Source organism: Trichoderma reesei (genome assembly GCF_000167675.1).
Source record: "Trichoderma reesei QM6a unplaced genomic scaffold TRIREscaffold_2, whole genome shotgun sequence".
NCBI classification, from domain to species: domain Eukaryota; kingdom Fungi; phylum Ascomycota; class Sordariomycetes; order Hypocreales; family Hypocreaceae; genus Trichoderma; species Trichoderma reesei.
In genome coordinates, this window is record NW_006711149.1 from 276,853 (window position 1) to 293,433 (window position 16,581).

The following is a 16,581-nucleotide window of genomic DNA, read 5'->3' on the forward strand; positions in this document are numbered from 1 at the left end:
GGTACCATAGATGGGGGCCACTTGAATGATTTAGCCTTTCCGAGAATGACAGACGTAGATGTGAGCCAACCATTGAGAGTTATACAAAACTCGAGGTTTCCCTGCGGCTGATTCGTCTGCGTGTCTCAAGCTTTTTCAAAGCCATGAGGTATGGGCTGTCCTCGCCCGACAGACGTGGGCACTCTTAGGAGACGGAGAAAGGGAGAAACAGTATAACCGCGCAACCACTGGATGGCGAGGTTCCGTCTCCCCATGTGGGCGTGGCACGTCGAATAACCAACGGATCGTTGTCAAAGACAACTCAGGCACCGTTCTGTCCAGCCAGCTTGCTGGATCGCTTTGCGTGGAGTTTTTTTGTGTGCCGCAATTGTGTATCCGTGCGACCCATTCGTGCAACGAGCGTTGTGTAACCACACCCAAAGCTCACCTGACCATCGGTTGAGACTGATGCATTGACGCACCGATGCTGCAGCTTCGGTTAGACACGAAGTGACGAACAGCAGTCTCAAACATCATCCCAGCCTCTGCATTTGGCCAAGAGATAAGGCTCCTTCACTGCGCCCTGCATATGAAAAGGCTGCCCAATGTTCTTGTGAGGCTGATGGGAGGAGAAGAGGGGATGAAGGAGGAGAATAAGGAGAAGGATAGTCAGCGAGATGCGTGGTATTGCCCGCCCCCTCATCTCAATGATACCCTCGTCATCGTCACCGTCATCGTCATCGCCTCGTCGTGCAATTAGGGTCGTCATACATCCGAAAGCTGCAGTGATGCCCTGCCAGCACACGCTTTTAAAAGGTTGGATGCATGCCGACAAATAGAAGGAAAGGGTGAGGGGATCTAGATGTCAGACCGTCGAGCGACAAGGTCTCCTCTATGGTCTGGCATATGCAGCGAGAGGAAAAGGGCGCTTCTGACCCGTCGTAGCAGTTCTCTAGTCTCGGTCGGATCACCTCCCCATTCGATTCGGCGCTCCAGTCCAATGATCTCTTTTCTCACAACGTCTGCAGGCAGACCGTCAAAGACCCAGGTGCGGAAAAGGCAGTTAATGGCCAGCAGATTGGGCACCTCGGCATTCAGCATGGCGTTGCGGATGAGCTCAATCTTGACCTCCCACGTGGGTTGTATGAAGAGCTTTTCGCAAGTCATGTAGCCGCCACGACAGAGCCAAAAGAGCTGCCGCTGCATCTCATCGTCCCATGGGCCGGTAATGAGTCGATCAGGGATACGTGTCAAAGGATGGATATCTTGAGAAAACCAATGGATCCCTCGGGCTGCAAAAGCTGGCCACTTGACCGCTTGCTGGTAGTCTGCCTCGAAGCACTCTCGCGCATTAAAGTGAGAGAATCCCCCGTCATAGTCGTGGCCAACTTCTCGAGCACCATCGACCCAGAAAGCACTGTGTTGATAGTGGCGTCCTCGCCCATGATTGTCGGCCCAGTTCTGCTGTGCTTGCAAGATCAAATCTATGCTGATCCAAGGCTGATCGAGCACTTGGGACTATGCACATTTATTCCTGGATTAGCATTATGGACTCTTGACTGAAGATGGCCGCTTTGCACTACACATGGGAGGGAAAAAAAAATTCCACTTCAATCCTCCGCTCTGGAGAGCAGGGCGACAAGAAAAAGGGCATCACGAACCTGGAATATGGGATCTCCGCCGCATGGGACATGCTGGGCGTCTTGGAGCCAAGGTCCGTGGACTATTGCCGGGTCGGTCGGAATGCCGAACCACTGCTCCCACGTCTCATGGAATGCCAGGATGAACAGACGCAGCAGTGTAGCCCGCCCGGAGAGCTTGAAGCCAATGAAGTTGCTCACCCGGGGCAGAGAAAGATTGGCGCTGTAAAGAAGGATGCTCTCGAGGATTTCCGCCGGAAGGGAGTCGAGCGTGCTCCGGTGGCGCGTTGCTCGAGTGGCCATGACCGAGGACAGAGACTTCTTAGTCCGCAGAGCCTTGACAGGCGGTTCGCACAACGCTTGAGGTCGGTTCGTTACGGGCGTCTTGCGCTTGCCCCGTACGTGGATTCTGGTGAGCTCCATGATGAGAGATGAGAGACGGCGGTTGCTGGATATCTATCTGCAACTGCCAAACGGTTTGACATTGGGCATGACCAAGCCGGGAGAAACCAAATCACACCGGTCTGGAGATAGATTTCTGGGGAGGAGGACCAGGCAATTTAAGGTGGAGCCGGAGTCCTTCGCGGCTCGACTACCGACAGCTTCTTGTCTCGTTGCGGTAAGCCCAGGCCAAGACGGCGGTGAATAGACTTCAGCCGAAGGAACGCCCCGGAGGGTTGAAGGACTTTGTGCAAGATGCTGGGGTTCGCTGTGCCAAAACGAGTGCATCGGGTTGGAGCATCAGTCGCTGGACGAGGTGCCCATGGGTTCTCGGGTCCACGGGGCCGATCCCGTCATCGTGCCTCTGTGCTGCTGCAGAAGAGCGTGAAGGAGAGGATGTAACATTGAGTAAATGACGACGTCGAATTAGGTTTAGAGCATGCCGAACTGGGGTGATCGAGGCCATTTGCAGATATTCGACAACCCAGGGGGTTGACAGAAGAAGAAAAAAGAGAACAGCTGAGGTTGCAGATGGGATTCAAGTTCAAGACTCCGTACCTAGGTAGTTCGCACCTTCCCCGTTCTTGCTGTCTTGGTAGGTACCTAGCTTAATAGTAGGTATCGATTGAGGCGTTCCTGCATGTTTCCTTCAGCATGGGGTGGGCAAGACCGACAGGTGGTCCGTGCGCATCGATTGCGATAGCGAGTAAATTTTGGAAAGAAACCTCTGCCATCGACTTGATACTCGATATCATGCATTGCGAGCCGAGCGAAAGAGGGCGGCCAGCTTCTTGTCTCGCTACATACTATCGAGACTTTTGATTCTTCATATTGTGCCGACTTTTGATTGCAATTTTTTTTATCCTTACAAGTACACCCCCTCTGGGCTGTATCAGAGGCAGCAGTGCCGTCACACACAGCGCAATCGATTCGGTCGACGGCAAAGTTGCGAACCAGCCGCCACACAAAAGTGTCCATGCTGATGCTCTCTCGCACCCGCGCCATTCTATAGCGATGCAAGCCGCGGCATTGCGATCGCCGGTGCCTTCGCGAAGCCTCCTGCGATTCCTGCGCTGCCAGACCGACGTCTCATTCTTCAGTTACAGCTGCGCTCATGGCTGCCCCAGCCGAGTGACGAACGGAGCCTCCGGGCAGCGAGTCGCCAGAGCGCATTCGGCCGTGGCCAAGCCCGGCCAGGCCATCCCCTTTACCGAGCTCGAATCGTCGATATTTAGTCTCGAACCTCTGCAGATTGGCAAGGTGCTTAGAAGGGCCTGCGCGCGAACCTTGAAGAGGAAGTCTTTCTGCACGTCGGCCCCGGCATACCAAAAAGCGGTTGGTGAGGAGGGGGATTCATCTCCCTCTTGGCAAGAAAAGTTATGGGGTATCGGGGCGCGGAAAGGAGCCAAGACGCTCAAACCAGACGATTTGCCTTCTCGCGACGACGCGGATCACGGCTCATCCATGTTCAACAGCCGGCGGATCCTATCCGCCAAGGCAGCGCTGGAGCCACGACTACGATGCACAGAGGTTGATGAGAATGGCAAGGTGATCTTGATGGATGGCGAGTTCAAGAAGACAGAACTGATCGCAAAGGTACGATGACTTGCCGCAGCTTCTCCCGACATGACCAGAATGGCAATGCTAATCGAGAGGTCATGGACAATAGTACGGCTTACTGCCCCGAGATCTTCGCAAGATCGACTCGTCCAATCTTCCGCACATACTCGTTCGCCCTCAGGCTATACTCCTCAACCTGCTGCATCTCCGAGTCCTGATCAAGCGTGACCGAGTGCTCCTGTTCGATGTTTACGGCTCCAAGACGTCTTACCCGCAGTCTGCTTTTATGTACGATCTGCAGGGGAAGCTCCAGCAGAAGCCCCCTCCTGGGGTGGTGGGGCTGCCCTACGAGTTTCGTGCTCTCGAGGCCGTTCTGACTTCGGTCACGTCGGAGCTGGAGGCGGATTTCGAGTCGGTGCGAGAGCCCGTCATGCGCGTCCTCAGTGAGTTGGAGGACGACATTGACCGGCAGAAGCTGCGCCAGCTCTTGATTCTTTCGAAGCGAGTCAGCACGTTTGAGCAAAAGGCCAAGCTGGTGCGGGACGCCATCGAGGAGCTGCTGGAAGCGGACGATGACCTGGCGGCCATGTATCTGACGGAAAAGGTGCACGACTTGTACAGGAGCACCGATGACCACACGGAAGTTGAGATGCTGCTGGAGTCGTACCATAAACTCGCAGATGAAATCGTGCAGGAAGCCAGCAACTTGGTTTCTGGCATCCGGAACACGGAGGACCTGTAAGTTTGGCTTGCTCTTCTCTGCATTCTTCTCATCTTGCTGTGGGCTGACACTAAGACTGTGACATAGTGTACGAGCAATTCTCGATGCCAATCGCAACGCCCTCATGCTTCTGGAACTCAAGTTTAGCATTGGCACGCTGGGTCTGGCAATGGGCACATTTATTGCTGGACTCTACGGAGCCAACCTGGAGAACTTCATCGAGGAAACGAACTGGGGCTTCGCGGCGGTCACGGCCGTGTCGACCATCTTTTCTCTCGTTGTCTGCTGGTATGGGCTGGCCAGGCTGCGGAGGATCCAGCGCATCAAGATGGCGGGCGATGAGCGGCCCCGGCTATCTCGCGGGCAACCCTACTACGAGGACGGCGCTGCCCTGGGCATCCTTGACTCGAGAAACAGGGAGCTTCTGCTACGGGCGCACATGCAAAGGACACTCAACAACAAGAAGAAATGGTGGTTCTCGCGATGATTGCACATCGTGTATCGCGTACTGAATGAGACAGGAAAGCAAGAAAGAAAGAAGAAGAAGAAGAAGAAGAAGAAGTGACCAAAAAAAAAAAAAAAGGATGGCAATGGCTGGTTGCTCATCCACATCTGTACCCTTCTCTCCCTTATTCTCGTGGCATAGGTACCTTATAGATGGCGTTGTGGGTGGATGTGACTGGAATTTGGGCGTATCATCTTCAGCTGTTGTTTCTGAACGCTACTGTATTGAATGATAAGATCAAGCAGGATGATTTACGATAGTCTACGGGTAGATTGATGATTTGGCGGGCATCTCATCTCACTCTTCAGGTTTGGCACCTTGGAAATTGGCGGGCAGGCGGTTCAGGTTCAAGTTCTGGTTGGGGTCGTTCCTAGGTGTTTGGAATGGAATCCTTTGCTTGTCACCCTTGTATAATAGATGCATGCCGCAAGCAACGAATACGGCGATGTAGCAATGCAGCAACACTTGTGCAGTAATCTTTGTACAGCAGCAACATCACGCGTAGGCAGCTTTGCCACATAAGACAGCATGCGAGTACAGCAAAGAAAAGCCATGCAGGAGCCGTGCAGCTCACACCGCCCAGAGGACTACTTGGATGGACGAATTGCCGGCAAATGCAGTCGTTCAGATACGACACCGCCTCTGCGGGCATCAGGCAACATGCTTGATCGTGGGCCAATGGCGGCGGTATGCGGGCGCAGGCACAGAAGACGGTGAGCAGCGGCATGCCTGCTGTGCCTGGGCCTGTGCCTGTGCCTGAGAGACGGTGACCGTAGCTGCAGCGGTATCGTTTGCAGGAGGATCTGATTGGAGTTGGCGGAGAGCTGGGCTTGTCAGGGAACATGTGAGAGAGAGGGGCAGAGGGGGGAAAAGAACGGTAAAAGAAGGGAGGGAGGAAGCCCCCCCGCCCAAAGAAGGGGAGATTGGTGGATGACACACGCAGCAGGATGTGCGCGCATGCAAAGCATGTGAAGCCATCGAGAAGCAAGCAAGCAAGCAATCACTGGCAAAGAGTACCTACTTACAAAGTACCTACTAGTATGTGCCGTGAGAACAGACGAAGAAAGGATGCAAGTTTGGCTGTGATTGAGTTTCACGTGTTGACGTCATTGGAAAAAAGGGGTCCTTTCATGATGAGGTAAGGCGCAGAGAGAGTGTGTGACCCAAATCGCCGGAAAACGCTGATGCAATCCACGAGAAGTAGGTCGGTACATACGTACATACAGGCGAGAGACACACTGACACTCCGAACAAAGAGGGCTCGTATTCGAGATCAACGATTGTTTCTCTGACACAACGAACATGCTTCGCTCCGACAAGGCGAGTTGCGGCACCACAGCGAATTGGTCGGGAAAATCAAGATTTCCAAGGACCAGGGTTGGTGCATACGTCAAGGGGGGCCCACCAGAGAGAGCTTAGCAGTGAGACCTTGCTAAAAGAAAGCGAAGGGGAGGGGGACCGGGAAGTCGAGACGATGAGGCGGACGGCCGCCTTACCGCAACAAGAGGCGGAGAAGATGCGCTATTGGACTGACTACTATCTCGGTACATACAGGTGCAGCTGCCGGAGGAGACGCGCCGCAAAAGGAGGAGAGGACGAGGGGGGAGAATGGGAAAGCCATTGCGTGAATGTGCGTTTCTTGGGTACTGTACTGTGCTGTAGCACGCAGAAAGAAGTGTTCGGAGAATTTTGTTGTCATCATAACCTGAATTCCAACGGTTAGGTGGTGGTGACGGCGCTCTGGACCGGTGATGAAGCTATGACAGCGCAAAGTCATTTTGACGTCATGGAAGCCGTGTTGTTGCTTCTTTTCCTTCCTCGCCTTGCTTCTTTCCCAGCGGCGTTGGACAGCCAAACGGCGCCCTGACTGGTCAAGGCTCTGCCGCACTTTCCTTTCTTGTCAACTGACGTTTCCGTCCCTTAGCGGCTAATAGTAATTCACGACGATGTTTACTGGAATAGTGCAGCCTAGCACAAGCCGTGCCTTAGCCACATGGTGTTACTAGTGGTTTGGGAAAGTATGTTCATATGTATGTCAGAAGTCGTTATGACGAAAGTGATTGGCGGTCCATTCTGCCCATCCATCTCGACACTAATGCGGAAGGGACATGCGTTGGAATTCTTTGGATGAGGTAGGCATTACCTTACTTTGGGAGAAGAAACAGATCAATACCTACAGACAGATAGACAGAGAGACAGGGAAAGGAATCATGTGGATTATCATTTTCTAGAATTCAAGAACCGGTCAGCGGCAGGAAGGGGAGTGGAGGGGAGAGACCAGGGATGGATGCGTCGACAAATGTCATTTCTTACAGACTCGGTGGTTTCAATGTTCATGTGTGTCGTATGTTACTGCAGTGGATGCGGATGTGGATGTGGATGTACATCATGGAGCTGAGGCCAAGGCAAGGAACTTTGCATCCATTCGGGGGTGTGTGGGTGCGTGCTCATGCGTGTACGATATGTAGGTACCTGTGCGGTGCCTTGGTTATGCATGTACCCTTTCCGTCCCTCGCTACGTTATCGTCCTTTCTACTTTCGCTCTTTCCCTTGTGCGAGGCGAGGCGAGAACTGGGGACAAACAAGCGTTTAGCTTCTTTCCTTGGAAGCTTCGTCGTGTATAAGAGAAGGGCAGTCGCCACCCCTTCCTGCTTCTCTTTCCTCTCTCCTTTTTGTTCTCTATAAGACTCCCTTTTCTCTACATCAACAACAAACCACGATACCACAGCCATCCATCTTACACCACTCCAATACTATACTCAAACGCTCGACTGAACAGAAGCCGACCTACCAAAGCTCTTCGCTCTGCACAGCGCCTTACAAGGAACAAACACCACACACAAACACACACACATATACATTCTACAACAACATCAGTCATCATGGGTGCCGTCGTCTCATGTGTAAGCATCATCCTCCCCTCACCAGCAGCCCATCACAAGTCCATCCTTCTGACATCTCACCCTCGGAACAGTTCGAAGCCATCTTCCGCACGATCGGCAGCGTCATTATGGCCATCATCAGCGGCATTGGCAACATGCTCACAGCCATTATTAACGGCATTGTTGCCTTCTTTGGCATCATCATCTCCTGCCTGACGTGCGGTCGCTCCGGCGGCAACCGTCGCTACAGACATCGCGGCATGGGAGGGTCCCGAGTTAGGAGTACGGTATAGATCAGGCTGGAGAGTGAAGAGAAGAGCGGGAGCATGAGAAACACCGGAGCGGCTAAAGCAACTCTTCTTTGTCGACTCGAATCGAACGAGGAAAACTGACTTGCTGCTGCTGCTGCTGCTCGGTGTTGTTCAATGCTCCCTGTTTCACGAACCGGTTTATGATTTACGACCCCCACGACCGATGACGGAAAGATCTGGACTACCCACACATCTCCACAAAGACCAAAGCAGATGAGGTCTGCTTTGCGATCGCGTGGAGGATAATTTCCTTGCCTGTTTTCTTTTATGGACTTCTTTTGAGATACCTGGACCTTTAACCCTCCGATGCGGTGCATTTTATGGGGTTTCCTTTGTCTTGTTTTCTTACATTTTTCATAGTCTGACTAATTGACATTGTCACCACAATACTCTTGACTTTTATATGTGTATGTCTCAGTGCCGCACATCGTGTTTCTAACATAAATTACAAGCTGTGTCCTTTAGGTGCCACTTGGGGCAGAAGGTATGGAGAGCAAATGGAGGGTTCATCATCATATTATTCATATATACGCAAAAGCCTACGCAAGCCTACGCTAGTCCTCCTCTTCCATCACATTTCTGTTAAAGAAGCCGTAAATCTGCCTGGCCGAAGCCTTGCCCACGATGGGCTCTAGCTCTTTTTCCGTCATGTTGGCCACCTCCCGTATGTTCTCCGTGTCTAGCACCAGGCTCTTGATGTTTTGCGGCGTCACGCCCGGCACGATGGACAGCATCTCCTGAGGCTCCTGGTTAAAGACCTGGTCCTCCACCCTGGAATCCTTGTCCAGGCCCGCCTGCACCGCCGCGATCGGATCGGGCTCGGGCTCCAGCGTCTTGAGGGAGGCGAATATCTCGGCCGTCTCGTACGGCGACGACGACCAGATGATGCGGAGCTTGGGGAACGCGAGCGTCAGCAGCACGAGCTTGGACTGGAGATCCGATGAGACGTTGGTTGGGGCGACGCTGTTGAGGCTGCCGGAGAGGTCCGCGAATGGCTCCAGCGTGAAGGACTTGTTCTGATCAAACTCGATGAGCAGCATGGGGTTCTTGTAGTGCTGGAACATGGTCTCGGCCTGGCTGTACAGCCTGCCGTCCTTGAAGGACGAGATGAGATCGCTGATGGACTTTCGCTCCACGCAGATGTTGGGCGACAAGATGTAGTCGCCCACCGTGAGCATGCACGGCACCACCACCATGGAGCGCCCGTGCAGCAGGGACGGCAGCGAGGACCGGAACTCTCGCACGTCGACAACGACCCGTGGAGGCTCTGCCGTGGCCGCCAGCTTGCCGCCTCCGGCGATGCGCGTGTTGACGGTGCGTAGAAAGGCCTCCTGCGGGTCCTCGATGCCGTGCGGATCCACGGTCATGACCAGCGACATGCTTGCCCGCTCCTTGATGAGCTTGGTGAAGGCATCCTTTTCTCTCCTGACCGACGATAGATACCGCTGCTCCTCCACCGAACCCCCATAGTACAGGAAGTAGACCTTGACGTTGCGGTCGTTGTGCGAGGAGCGGTACACCTCTACGCGGCGGATGAAGGAGGCGTCGGGCTCGTACATGATGATGTAGCGCGGCTTGACCTCCTCTAGCACATGCTCATCCTGGTCTCCATCGTAGGCGTGGACAATGACCAAGTCCTGCATATCGTACAGCTGATAATAGTCCTCCATGTTCTCGAGCGGGTCGGCGGCAATATCTTCTTTCTGCTGCAGCGCTTCCTCTTCCGTGATCTGAACCTCCGCCATCAGATCGGCCACCTCCCCCGGCTTCTCGAAGTACTGCGCGATGCTCCCGTTATCGGCACGCCCGGACATGATCATAGAGCCTCCGATGTTGCCCCCTCCACGCGTTCTCCGCCGTTTGTTTGCTGGGGCCTTGCCGCCCCTGAGGCTTCCGCCATGCCCAGGCCGCGCATCCGTGGCGCCGTTGAGGGCTTTCTGATTCTCAGCAAACAAGGTGGCACTGACCTGCGCAAACTGTCTCTTCCATCTCAGATAGTTCCGAAGCTTCCTCCTGAGCATAAAGTTGGCAGACGGTTTATGGGCTTCCTCAGCACGCTCGCGCTCAAGCTCGGGGTCGTCTGCGACGGACAGCCTATCTCTGTCTACATTCTTGGGCTTCACGTGCATAGTCTGAAGGTAGTCGCGCAGCTGTCTGCACGTATCCGTGTTTGAGCACATGATCAGTATGCCCCCGTTAGAGTCATCTCGGACCTGTGGCTCATAGAAGAGGTCTCGATCAATTTCCTCCAAGACCTCTGCCAGTATGCCCCATTTCGGCAGCTCCTCAAGGACAGGGCGCAGAGAATCAATGTTCTCACCGCTTTGCGACACACTCTTGGGACTGGCAGAGTAGACACGCCTGCGTGCCGTATCGAAGATGGTCTGGGCAGCGTCCAGAAACAGCCAGGGAGACTGAGACTGCCGGGTCGATCCGGGAGGAGGAGAGTGCGCCGCGTGTATGGTATCGAGGTGCTGGAGAAAGGACACGGCATCATAAGTGAGGATGTTGCTGAGAAGTCCACGCAGAATAGTCAAGTCGTTGACAATCTGGCGCGTCTTCCAGCTGACGCGGTGCCAGTTTGGATCCAGTTGGCGGCGAACCAAGACGTCAAAGTTCTTGAGTAGGGCGCTGTCTAGGTTCCAGTCGTCCATCTCCAAGCCCGAGTTGCCCTTTTTGAGCTCGTGAATGCTGACCTCGACGCACTCCATGATGGCATTCTGAATGTCCCTCATCGAGTCCGTCATGGGTACTTCAAGCTCAATGACCTCGGCCTTTTTCTTGCCTTCGAGGGACTGGGCCACGGTGACGTGGAACCTGGGCCAAAGGGACGCTTTTTTGAGGAAGAGATTTCTCATCATGGTGGCCAATGGCGAGAACCCCGTTGTGAACGGATCCGGATTGTCTGAGAAGGCTTTGAGAAAGCCAATCTTGTTCTTCTGCCTATACACCCGGAGAATGAAGGCTTCCAGCGATGTGGCGATGATACGATCGGCATGAAGGGCGATGATGCCGGTGATGAGCTCGGGGTTCAGCAGTCCTGTCAGGAGATCGACCACGAGAATGCGAGACGTGATGCTGAAAATGCCTCCATTTGCATACATCTTCTCCCTGGCAGCGACGGTCTGGGAGTCGGTGTTGACAACGGTCAACCCCCGTGCTTTGGGGGACGCACTGATGGCGGCATGCTCGGCCAGGGCTTCGCCAATCCAATTGTTCTCGCGCTCGTTGGCGCCAACGACGACAATGAGGTTGCTTCCCGCAGCATCGTAGGAGTGTAGCAGGTTTGTGACAATGCGCATCTGGCCCAGGCCACGGGCGAGAATCACAAGCTCATCCTCAGCTCGGAGCTCCTGGAACAGCTGCTGCTGGTATTCCTATGGGGGGATTCGATTAGCCCGTGGGTAGAGAGCGAGAGAAAATGGTAGCAGGAGAACCAACCAGAGGCAGCGATAGTTTGACTGGCTGCGGCGCATTGCTGGTCGACATGCGGGGCGCCGAGAGGATGGGGATGATGCTTCATGGCCGAGGGCGTGAAGTTGGAGCTGTAAGAGTTCCGTAGTGAAGGAAGATGCAGTGGATGTCATTAGTGCACGTATGTTAGTAGGTGCCCGTCCGCTAGACGGAGCTGCTTTAGTGTGAACGGTTTTGGAACCTGGGCAATGCCGTTCCGGTCTTGGTCCTGATCATGTAAGCATCTTCACTGCTACCTGAACCGTTTGTTACGTGAGCCTCAGCAGGCACTGACTTGACTTCTTAGCAGGCCTCGGATGCAACTGTACGACCTGTATAGATTAATTGATGTGGTCTGAGAAGTTGATCGAAATCATCTCTTCACATGCATCTGAGCCCATCTCCCATTACTATTGGCAATCCAGGGCCTACCTACACACAAGATGGCACGTCGCACAGTTTGGTCCAACCAAGGCCTGAACAGACCAAATGGGCGCCTATGACGTCTCGGTCAACGTCATCCAGCCAACGCCACCATTGTGCTTGAACCTGCCAAACTTGCCGGCTTTCTTTCAGCTACCCAAAGCGCTTAGGTGGGCTACAAGGATATATAAATCGACACAAGTCAACTTGCCTACCTTGCACCTGCAATCCCCATCTCTCCACTGTCAACAATTGCATGATTCTGTTCCGTCACAGATTAATTTCACAACGCTGCACACATAGAAAGATACACACAAAGATACCCGCTACAAGCACTGGATTCACCATGGACTCTGGCAACAACCAGCAGAAGAAGGAGGTTTGTCTACCAACCTAACTCCCCTGACATCACCGCAACAACACACGACACTCGCTAACAGACGCAAATCATAGGGCGAGAAGCAGTTCTCCATCCAGCCCATCAACGAGTCAAACGTCGACCCCAAGTTTGCCGCGCATCAAGCTCATCCGGGTCCAGCCGTGACCAAGGAGATGCCCCCTCAGCAAGGCACCAAGGAGGAGCGTCAGGCTAGAAAGGAGGAGTTGAACAAATAAGCAACCAGAACAGAAGACTGCCACCTTAATGATACTATAATGACACACAATTTCTACTACCTCTCGTTGGCATTTACATCGCTCTTTCGCTGCATAATATGGGACCTATCACGGACGGTTGGCTTGCTACCCGAGTCATTCAATGTAGAACGACGGCGAGGTGTGAATGTAGGTCTTGATGCAAGAGTCCAAGGGATGGTAATGCAGGTTACATGTACTGCGAATACCTCGTCTGACTATCTGATTCCACTTCGTGCTTTGGCGTTTGATCCCATCTCTGCCCGAACTATTGTAGATTGCGCGCAAATCCCGAGCTAAACAAGACTACAAGACCCATAGCTTCTGCTACGTTCTGGAATCGTAGAGCATCGTCGCCCGTCGACAAGGAGCTCGTGCCTTTTCTGCGAGATGACGACAGGGACTGGCGCGGCCTTGCGGTACATACGTCAGGCACCTACTGTAGTAGCCGCGCAAGAATGTCAGCAAAGTTAGGTCAGCATTGGTTGATTGACGGTTCACGAGGCTGGCAGCCGCTGCCATTGAGTAAGGTATCCATGGAAATTGACGCTAGGTGCCCGTCCTTCAATTTGGATTCCAGGTTCCAATCTGCCTGAAGCCGCTGCTGCTAGCGCTCTGTAACCCCCCACGGGCTCTTCATTTCTTCATTACAGGGAGCAGCACTGCCCTATCCGCGCCCGCTTCCCCCCCAATTTATAGTGCTCGTACCTCGCACAGCTGCTGTGGATTCCACAAATGCCCCCCCGAAGCGGAACCCCCAGAAACCGCCAGAGCTCCACCGCCTTGCCTGCGGATTCCCGGCCGGTTCCAGCCAGTCCAGTCCAATCCTTTGTCCCACAGCAGCGAGTGGCTCACTCACTCATTCAACCTCACCTCTCCCTCTTCCCTCCTCTCCTCCCCTTCGCCCTGCAAACCTCCCGCAAAGCCTCGCTTGATGCCTCCGCCGCTGGAGGCGCACGTCCGACTCGATCCCGCCCGCGACAAGCAGCCCATCAGCTCCGGCGTTTCGGCCCGAGAGCATCGCCCGCGTCTGCCTGATCCCTTAGTAGTGAATCCCGAGAGACTGCTGCGCTGCCTGCGCTTCTGACAGCGGGCGCCAACTTTTGGCTGGCCGGACGAAAAGAGGAGACAGACGGTCAAAGCTACCATCTCATCTAGGCGCTCGAGCCCCCTCTTTCCACGCCGCCGAACCGACGCTATTATACGAACAAGTCGCTCTTTGACGACACTCTTCGCTTCTGCTTTTTCCCGCCATCCTCCAGCCTCGACATCGTCCGCCCGCCCCTTGACTTCGCCGCCCGTCACCGTCTCAGCGATCGCCCTTGAGCGGCTCCACCGCCAACATGCCCTCGATTCTCAGCGACGACGACAAGGACACGGTCAAGCGCTTCGTGCCCAAGCAGTCCAACAAGATCCAGGCCGTCGCCGTCGCCAAGCTCTACGTCGCCTATCCCAATCGCTCGAAATGGACCTACTCAGGACTGCAGGGCGCCGTTGTTCTGGCCAACGACTTGGTGGGCAACACCTACTGGCTCAAGATGGTTGATATTTCGGTATGAATGACCCTCGATTGTTCCCCCCCTTTCACAAAAGCCCCTCCCATCGCCAGTCTCGTTATCGCAACGCAGACAACTTCGGATGTAACGGCGAGTTCTCGAATAGAGAAGAAGTAGGGTGGAAGCAAAGGAATTGGAGAAGAGAAAGGATGAGAAAAGATCGCGATGTTAACAGATTTGGCAATATGAAACAGCCCTCCAACCGCGGGGTCATCTGGGACCAAGAGATCTTCGATACGTGGAGCTACAACCAGGACCGAACCTTCTTCCATACGTTCGAGCTGGAAGAGTGCCTCGCCGGGCTCAGCTTCGTCGACGAGAAGGAGGCCAAGCAGTTCAAGAAGAAAATGGACGAGCGAGAGAAGAACGCCAGCCGAGCCACGAGAGCGACACCATTCGGCGGATCTGCCCACGCATCGGGAGGCCAGAAACACAGCCTGCTGGGCAACATCTTCCACCGGCACTCGAGCGTCTCCATGATGCCTGACACCACCACCTCCAACTTGTCGGGGTTTTCTCACAACTCCGGCTCCTCGGTCAGCTTCGACGATGGTAGGGGCGGCTCTGAGTTTGCCCTCCTGGATGCTTTTGATCCTATGTGGCGAGAGCATTTCGGCCAGGACCTCAGCGACAAGGGATTGACGGACGACTTTATCAAAGACAACCAAGAGTTCATTGTCGACTTCCTCAGAGAAGAACAGGCCAAGCTGCAGAGTGAAGCAGCGCCACCTCCTGCGCCGCCCGCTCCCCCTGCGCTGCCGTCGCCTTCGACCAACGGCCACGCGGTGCGGGCGCCGCCTCCTCCTCCGCCCGCGGCCGCTGCTGCCATCAACAGCTCGCCGTCTGCAAGGAGAGCCGGACCTCCTCCCCCTCCAGCTCCGCGGCGGTCGGGTGCCAAGGTTGAGGGTGACCCTAGCCCGCCAAGAGCACCGTCCCCCCCTCGGCCGAGATTCAACGCCCCTCCTCCTTTGCCCGACGCAGGCAAGTTCGCGCATCAGGTCAACGAGAGGAAGAAGCCCGCGCCCGCTGCCGCTGCTCCGTCCGTTCCGGGACCTCCTCCTCCCCCGCGGCCCGCCAAAACGCCCATCGAGTCTGAAGACCAGCACCACAAGTTCGGTGTTCCGCCTCCCTTCACTGGCCAGCGCGTCCCTGCGCCTCCGAGTCGCGGGCCTGTGCCTCCTCCCCCGCCACCCCGAGGTAACGATGCCGCCGCACCGGCTCCCGTGGCCCTCCCTCCTCCGCTGCCTCCCAAGGTGCCGAGCTCAAGCGCTCCTCCATTGCCGCCACCGAGTGCTCGGCCGGTCCCTCCTCCGCCAGCGGTCAGCCACGTACCGCCGCCGCCTCCCCCTCCAGTGCCGGTAGCCAGCAGCGCTCCGCCCCCGCCTCCTCCGCTGCCTGCAGTCAGCGCTCCTCCTTCGGTGCCGCCGCCGCCGCCGTTGCCCTCACCAGGTATTGGAGGTGCTGCTCCTCCCCCTCCTCCCCCTCCGCCTCCTCCCATGCCCAGCGCTGCTCATCCGCCGCCGCCTCCGCCTGGTCCCCCGCCAGTTCCCGGGGCTGGCAGTGCGCCTCCAGCGCCTCCGCCTCCGCCTCCACCGGGCCCTCCACCGATCCCTGGAGCCGGAAGCGCTCCTCCTCCACCTCCCCCACCACCATTCCCCTCAGCAGCAGGCGTGCCTCCTCCTCCTCCTCCTCCGGCAATGCCAAATCGAGATTCTGGCTATTCATCAGGTCCTACAGCTCCACTGCCTCAGGTAGATGGTGGACGTATGTCTCTTCTGGGAGACATTCAGAAGGCGGGAGGCATTGGGGCGCTTAAGAAGGTGGACAGATCCAAGATCAACGATCGCAGTGCGGCAGCTGTTGGAGGATCTTCTGGTTCTAGCGCACCTGCTCCCAGTCTTCCAGCCGGCGGTGGTATGGCAAATGCCCTTGCAGCAGCCTTGCAGAAGAGAAAGGATAAAGTCAGCAAGAGCGGTAAGCTATACCTCTACTTTCCTTTTCCCACTACGTATGGCAAGAGTATCATGATTCTAATATCTCTGTGTGCACAGATGACGAAGAGGAAGATGATGATTGGTGAAGAACAAACCGGCCTCATTGATCAGGGAAGGAGAAACATCCGCGCCTCAGGCGACAAGAATATCTGTGACGACCACTCAAGGCTGGAGAGGGAAACCCGCGTTTCCTTCTGTCACGGTACAGTATCAAGAAGAAGAATGGAGTCGATCACGATGGTTGCATGCTAGGCTGGTCTGCGCACAGCAGTTTCGGCGAGGGGTTGGTATCACTGCAACTAGTGGCTTGCTATACAATCTGGACAGTTTTCAAAAGTTTGCAGGTTACAAATATGTGTATGGCCGCAAGTGGGTGGTTGGTCGGAGTGGCACGCTGGCCAGGGGGGGTTATTCGGACTTGGTTGGAGGCAGGGCTATTGATGTCATAGTTTGATAGACCGCCTGGCTTCGAGGGACTAACGA

At 55.2% G+C, this 16,581-nt stretch overlaps 6 protein-coding genes across 6 annotated transcripts; 4 read left to right on the forward strand and 2 right to left on the reverse strand.

The window, feature by feature from the left end:
* Positions 1–837: 837 nt before the first annotated feature.
* TRIREDRAFT_55668 (uncharacterized protein) lies at positions 838–2,042 on the reverse strand (the record flags this gene model as incomplete). Its single annotated transcript, XM_006962226.1, has 2 exons — positions 838–1,497; positions 1,641–2,042. The coding sequence occupies 2 exons, from the start codon at positions 2,040–2,042 to the stop codon at positions 838–840; spliced, it is 1,062 nt and encodes a 353-aa protein (XP_006962288.1).
* A 1,032-nt stretch (positions 2,043–3,074) lies between these two features.
* Positions 3,075–4,828, forward strand: TRIREDRAFT_55191 (uncharacterized protein; the record flags this gene model as incomplete). Its single annotated transcript, XM_006962016.1, has 4 exons — positions 3,075–3,146; positions 3,258–3,656; positions 3,730–4,358; positions 4,429–4,828. The coding sequence occupies 4 exons, from the start codon at positions 3,075–3,077 to the stop codon at positions 4,826–4,828; spliced, it is 1,500 nt and encodes a 499-aa protein (XP_006962078.1).
* Positions 4,829–7,728: 2,900 nt separating this feature from the next.
* On the forward strand, positions 7,729–8,358 carry TRIREDRAFT_44700 (uncharacterized protein; the record flags this gene model as incomplete). The annotated part of the gene is made up of 2 exons (XM_006961961.1): positions 7,729–7,749; positions 7,821–8,358. 2 exons carry the CDS (start codon positions 7,729–7,731, stop codon positions 8,019–8,021), a joined length of 222 nt encoding a protein of 73 aa, XP_006962023.1. The 3' UTR covers positions 8,022–8,358.
* Positions 8,359–8,593: 235 nt separating this feature from the next.
* Positions 8,594–11,528, reverse strand: mus38 (DNA repair protein; the record flags this gene model as incomplete). The annotated part of the gene is made up of 3 exons (XM_006962227.1): positions 8,594–10,670; positions 10,746–11,416; positions 11,481–11,528. 3 exons carry the CDS (start codon positions 11,526–11,528, stop codon positions 8,594–8,596), a joined length of 2,796 nt encoding a protein of 931 aa, XP_006962289.1.
* A 733-nt stretch (positions 11,529–12,261) lies between these two features.
* On the forward strand, positions 12,262–12,530 carry TRIREDRAFT_103498 (uncharacterized protein; the record flags this gene model as incomplete). The annotated part of the gene is made up of 2 exons (XM_006962017.1): positions 12,262–12,294; positions 12,369–12,530. 2 exons carry the CDS (start codon positions 12,262–12,264, stop codon positions 12,528–12,530), a joined length of 195 nt encoding a protein of 64 aa, XP_006962079.1.
* Positions 12,531–13,891: 1,361 nt separating this feature from the next.
* TRIREDRAFT_2241 (uncharacterized protein) lies at positions 13,892–16,184 on the forward strand (the record flags this gene model as incomplete). The annotated part of the gene is made up of 4 exons (XM_006961878.1): positions 13,892–14,101; positions 14,299–15,664; positions 15,842–16,078; positions 16,156–16,184. 4 exons carry the CDS (start codon positions 13,892–13,894, stop codon positions 16,182–16,184), a joined length of 1,842 nt encoding a protein of 613 aa, XP_006961940.1.
* Between the last annotated feature and the right edge of the window lie 397 nt (positions 16,185–16,581).